The following is a 6,282-nucleotide window of genomic DNA, read 5'->3' as shown; positions in this document are numbered from 1 at the left end:
TTGAACACCTTCAAGAGTAAATTGGATGCTTATCTTGCTGGGATCCTATGACCCCAGCTGACTTCCTGCCCTTTGGGCGGGGGGCTGGACTCGATCTCCCGAGGTCCCTTCCAGCCCTGATGTCTATGAAATCTATGCAGGAGGAGGGGTGGCAGGTACTCGGGTGTCTCACCTCTGTGGGAGGTGCTCCAGTGTCTAGGTCATTATATAATAAGGTGAGTGGCACCACGTCGTCGTTGTCGTCGTCGTCGTCCTCCTCCTCCTCCTCCTGCTGCATGGTTGAGTGGAGTGCTGTGTACCTTGCTGAGCTCGGCATTGAGCACACTGCACACGACTGTGCCAGCGTCTGAGGCCCAGTGGGGCTTGGGCAGGGGTGACCTACCTAGGTGGTCTGACCAGGGCATTTGTGGGCATGCATATTAAGCAGAAGTGCAGGCCTGGAGGGAGCTTTCAAGTCCAAGAGGGCAGCGTCTGATATTTTTTACTCGGTCACTGAGCAGGGCTTTGTGGAGTACAGTTTTTGGACAGGCCACTTAAATCCTGTTTTTAAGGCCCCTAAATCTTCCTTTGGACCCAGCCCCTAATCTCTGCAGGAGGGTGTTGGCCAAGAAGCTAGCTGCCCCCTTCCCTTCCGTGTGCTCTGCTCTTCTGATAAGGGTCAAGTACTGTCCCTCTTGCCATCGCATCCCTCCCAGGACTGTTCAGAAGTATAGAGAAGAGAGAGAGAAGTCCAGCTACTTGCTAGGTTATTTTGAGTTCAGACACCACTTTCTGGGCCCCGTGGTCATGGTTACTTTTTCTGTTTGCTCTTTGATCTATAGTGTCTGGCTTAATACACACCATGCAGCTGTTTTGACACTTTGCCTGGAAACAATTATGCTAGATGTGTCCTGCGTCTTCCAGTTAAAGGGTCTGCAGTCCAGGAGAGTCGTCTTATCCGCCTCAGCCAGCTTTGGATCAGACTTAAAGTGCACTTGGTCCTCCAGCGTGAACTCTTGGCTGCCAAAGGAAAAAAAAACAAAAAAACCCCTTCTACTCTTTCTGAAAGCAAGACCAGGGGATGTAGCATTGAGAGACTTCTTTCGCTGCAAAGGCAGAGGAAACCAGCTACGTTTATGTGGTGATAGCTTTTAGGAATTCCCCTAAGTACGGTCATTGAGAGAAGCCTGCTCGAGTTGCAGGATGCTCCAATTATGCGACACGGCTAGGGCATTTCTCTTCTTTAGTAGGAACAGCCGTCTCCAGGAAGAGGAACTAGCTCAGGGATTTTTTTTCCCTTTAAATCAAATAAAGGGCAAACCTCTCATTCATTTGCTTTGTGAGCAAATTGGTCCAGTAGGTTCCTAGGGACTGAACTCTCATTTTCACAGCAGTTCTGTGTGTCCACTTTGAAAGTCTCTTTGGTATAACACAACAATCAAAACATACCAGGAACCATTAAACTCTCAGCTGCTTTGAACTCGTTGCAGATGTACGGAAAGGATGATGTCATGCCTGCGGCAGCCTCTGTGGCCTCGGGAGGTCCTTTCCCATACTGTGTTCCTACGTAACAGACATTACAGCTGTTGGCTTTTGAAAGAGTTTCTCTCATTAAGTCCATTGATAAAAGATGAAAACTGCTTCGTCTTTTTTGGCTTAGGGTGTTCTGTGTCTCTTCCACCGCACAACAGTGTCAGACCAGTAGCATCCCATCTGTAGGTTTCTTTTTTCTTTTCTTTTTTCACCTTGCATTCAGTTGGATTATTTTTCTGTTCAGAAAGATCTCCTCCTTTTAATGACCCTTGCATCAACATTTCGGCTGGTCAGATGAAACCCCCAAAATACCATTTACAGACCATTTTCACTCTTCTCCCTCCCCCTAACCCCTTTATTTTTCCATTTTTATTGCATCATCTGTCCTGTGAAGAGCTGTTTCCATTCAGGTCCCATTCCAAATCTTGTCCTCTCTGAAAGCATATCTTGTATTACTTTGCCCAGGGGGTCTGATTTTTAAGATGAACAAGTTTCTTTTTCTTTGCATTTCATATTTGATTTCAAACTCCCGTGTAGCCTTGAGGTTGGAGTAGGGAACTGAGCTGGGACTCTTGGGTTCTATTCGCAGTTGTGCCGCTCCATCATTTACAGCATCCAGCTCCATCATTTGGCTCCGGTTGTCCAGGGTGAAAGCTGGATTTGAGACATTGATTAAATAATACTGCGTGGAGATGAATGAGAGTAAATAGTGTCTGAAGTGCTTTTCACCCTTCCAGTAGAAGACGGTAGCATATGGATCTTGTTCAGGGCCATCTAGTCTGGCTGACTCATCTTCCGCAACAAACTCCAAACATAATTATTTAAAATTTTATTTTTTTTTGAGAAGGAGAATTTATTCACTGTCTCTAAACTTTATAGATTTTATGCAAATCTATTCAGGTACACTTATTGGTAGAGAGCTGAAAATGCAAACATGCTATCCATTTTCCTGGCATTGATTACTCTCCAATCAATTATTTTAGTTGGCATTTGAAGTCGAATGTCTCAAATGAAAAATTTAACTGATAAACAACCTGGGTCCTTGTGTGCATATATGCACTTGCTGCTATAAGTATTGTGCATTTTCAGATGAACTCGGATGCAAAACAAGACAGTAATAATTCCCCCCAAAAAAAGAAAACCGGTGAAGATCTGATATTCTAGTTTAATGAAAAATTACTGTCTTTTGAATCTGGTTCTGAATTTAAATCTTGATAGAATAGGAGTAATATCTGAAAGCCATTTGTTCGTATCTCTCTATGATGTAACTCCTGTTACCCTATAAGGTAATCCTCTGAAATGGGAGAAGACTCAAAGTACTTGAGAGATGCGATAGTCTAGTCTTGTTTTTATTAAGAATCGGTATGCTGGGTCTGGGGGCTAAGCAACAGAAGCAGAAAAGGGCTGTGGCTGTTTTTCATGTGGTAACCACAATGCCGTTGGGAGTGAATGGGGATGGAGGGGTTCAAGAACTTCTGATGCAAGTCACAAAGCTTGCAGCCCATGCACTAGTACAAGAGGTGCTGCTCCACCCAGGCTGGCAGAGGCAAAGAATCAGCTGGTGCTAGACCACAGGTGGGGGCAGAGTTTTATTTCCTGTAAAGGCTTCCTCCGGCTTTTGACGAGTTGCTTCAGGCCCGATCCCAGAGATGCACAGCACCTGCAGCTCTCGTGGGTCATGTTGCTACAAGTGACTTACTCTCCCAAGTGGCCTCTTGCTGAAATATGCTGTGTTGCTTCACATCTGTGACGTCCAGACCTGGAAGATGAGTTGCCACAGAACTACGGTACTATGCACGCAGGTTAATTTAGCTGTGCATCTCAGCAGAGCTAGTAGGACTAGAGACCATGCAAATTTCCACTAAGTTAGCCGGGTAGATATATGGACCAACTTTAACTACAGGTTAAGGTTGCTCCACCTATCTCAGCAGGGCTCTTGCATGGTGCTGGGAACAGGTGAAAGGACAGAAGTAGATTATGGCTTTTCTGGGTCCTGAACTCCAAAAAGGAAAGATTGTGATCTTGCTTTTTTTTCTACTAGTCTTGCCCCTTTTCTTAGCTCATATACCTTTTTCTCTTTCCCTGGTCATGTTACTTCATTTGGTGGGAATTATGAATGACACAAATTCCTAGTTTATATTAGGAAACTTGTATAAGTTTATATTTTATATGGAATTTATATAAGTTTCACACTCAAGTTCCTGAAGTTTTGATGTACAGACCTGCATGTGCATAGAAATAATGTAACAGGGCTCTTGTGTCCCATTGCTTGCAGTATTGCTTCACCTCTAGGCTCTGCCAAGTCAGAAGTGATGTGTGCATTCTTCTAACTAAAGAGCTGAAGTTATTCACGTGAACTCCCTCCACACAGTTGGGTATTTCCAGACACAATCTATCCTTCCTTTTCCCCAGGCAAATACTGGAAACAATGGACCATCTACAGTGAAGCCCCAGCAACAGGAAGTTTTTGCAAGCTGCAGTCTGGGTTAACATCATGCCAGTCATGTTGCCTTTTTTTTTTTTTTTTTTTTTCCAGAGAACAGTTTTTAATTGCAAAACACTTGCATCAACTCAGAATGCTCAGTCACATGAGCAAATTCACAGACTTCCCCAGTGGGTTCACAAAACGGGGGTTTTAGTTGCCTTTTGGTCTTCGGGTAGCAAACGGAAGTGCATTATTTGTAGAAAGTGTGTTTCAGAATAAACCCTAACCACAAACTACAGCGATGGTTCATTCTGGGAGCTGACGTGGAGGAAGTATCTAGGTCTAATGAGCAAACCTTTTTAATTTTCCAGATGACAGAACAGAGGAAGCAGAAACAGCGAATCGGCCTCCTCGGACATCCTCCTCCCATGAATGTGAACCCACAGCAACCAGCATAAATCAGCAGGGTCACTTGTCCCTCTCCCAGCAACATGAAAATGCTAAACGAGAGGTCAGATTCAACCACTAAGGTTGCTTCTGTATGTTTAGTTCATTTTGTAAATACCCTGTTTTTATACTGTATGTATATGACTGCTACTAAAAAGTTTGGGGCATATGTATTGTAATTAGAACTGTTGGCACATGATGGGGTGGGGGGTTATTTTTGTGCCAAAAGTATCATAATTGCCTTTTTTCTTAGAAGGACTAAAGAGAGCACCTGCATTGCACTTGAAAAGGTTTATCGACTAAAGTATGTGACATGTATTTTGTATTTAAGAACTAGGATAGCTAGTATTTATGTTTTTATACAATTGTGCAATATGAATTATGCAATCACAATATCCTTGCAATTCCTGGACATCCTGAAGGGAGTGCGCATCTTCAAATCTGGTGTGTTTTAGTACAGTGTAATAAATGGTATCAAATTTACAGATGTAAATGAGGCTGCTGCCAAATCTGTGTTACTGGTGATTTTCAATACCCCTGGGCATTTTTGTACCATATGTGTAAATAGGCTATCATGCCATATCTCATTGCCTCTTCCCTCCCAGGGATAACACTGGGAATCCAGGAGTTGTTAAATTGGTATCCATTTAAAAAAAAAAAAAAAGCAAATTTTGTTTTTTAAATATTCCTTTTGAAGCCTCCAAATTAGTAAGCGTCTTCAAATACAACCAGGAGCCATAAAAGAGGCACAAGCACTAATTTTTGGAGAATGTAACATTTCTTTAAAGGGAAGTTTTTATGCAAAACTAAGCATTGGATAAATGTGCACTGCTGGTGAAATCAGTGCCATCTCCTCAAGGCATTTTGTGCCATATTGCTAAGAACGTGCATATAAGCATTTCCAGAGCTTGCATTCCCAGCGTGGGGTGTTTTTGTTTTTACATTCTCTCGTTAGAGACAAATGCCCACCAAGGAGTTTTTAACCACCGTGCATTGCACCCATTGAAACCGAAACTATCCTGGTAGGATTTGTAGGTGAGCACTGACATACGTAATACTTGTGAAGAGCCGCTCATTTGGACTCCTTCTGTTTGCTCCCTTTCCCTTCATAGGGTCACTTTTTTGCGTTTCCCTCAGCTGAGCAGTATGAAAGGAACCTTTTTTTTTTATCTGTTGCCTAGTTTTGTACATGGACCTCATTTTACAGAAGCTAATTCCTCTGCAATACTGTCTAGAAAAAACAAAATAAAAAAAAGTTATGAAAGGAAAGCTTTGTAAGTTTGTAAATGCATAAAAATAGATATTTAAATAAACAATGCTGAATAATACTGTACAGAAACAGGCTATTGGTGGTTTGTTCCCCTCCGCTGCAGTGCTTTTCCCCAGCATTTCTCTTTTTTAAATTAGCCTTAACCTTCATCCACATGAAAACGGCACACAGCTGTGTGGACAGAATAAATGAAAAGGTAAGAGCTACAGAAAGGACTACTGAAATGAGCCACTGAGGGACCAATCTTTTTTTGGTAGCAGTGAGTAATTGGCCTTTGACAGAGGAAGTAAATCTCAGCAGGGATGGTTCTCCTCACCCATGGCTCCTTCACATTTTCCTGACGGAAATTTTAGGCTCCATCCTAGCTTTAACAAAAAGTCACTGAACCATGTCCTGGCCACTGCTGCTCCCCCCTCTTCCTCCCACTCTGAATAAAGTGCAGTGAAATCTGCAGCAGAGCATAAAACCTGCTCCCAACACGAGAGGTGTGCCGGTGAGGGTGCTCACTGCGCACTGGAGCATGTGCAGCAGGAACCGGCTGGTGCAAGTCATTGGGTTTCAATCTGGTAAGTAAGCGCAGTTGTCTTGAAAAGGATGCGATCCACCTCCCTAGGTTATGGAGAAATAA

The 6,282-nt window shown here is 43.1% G+C and overlaps 1 protein-coding gene across 2 annotated transcripts in view; it reads left to right on the top strand.

The window, feature by feature from the left end:
- The window catches only part of ITPR1 (inositol 1,4,5-trisphosphate receptor type 1), a 129,377-nt gene extending 123,759 nt beyond the window's left edge, over positions 1-5,618 (top strand). For both annotated transcript variants that reach the window (XM_019536601.1, XM_019536600.1), the window contains one exon: positions 4,309-5,618. In XM_019536601.1, the coding sequence (XP_019392146.1) occupies positions 4,309-4,395 (87 nt within the window). In that variant the 3' untranslated portion in view covers positions 4,396-5,618. The remainder of the gene's footprint in view (positions 1-4,308) is intronic.
- The last annotated feature ends 664 nt before the right edge of the window (positions 5,619-6,282 follow it).

Source organism: Crocodylus porosus, unplaced genomic scaffold (genome assembly GCF_001723895.1).
Source record: "Crocodylus porosus isolate Cpor-Errol unplaced genomic scaffold, CroPor_comp1, whole genome shotgun sequence".
Classification (NCBI taxonomy): Eukaryota; Metazoa; Chordata; order Crocodylia; family Crocodylidae; genus Crocodylus; species Crocodylus porosus.
Note: the sequence above shows the minus strand (reverse complement) of the source record. Positions and strands in the feature narration are given on the sequence as shown.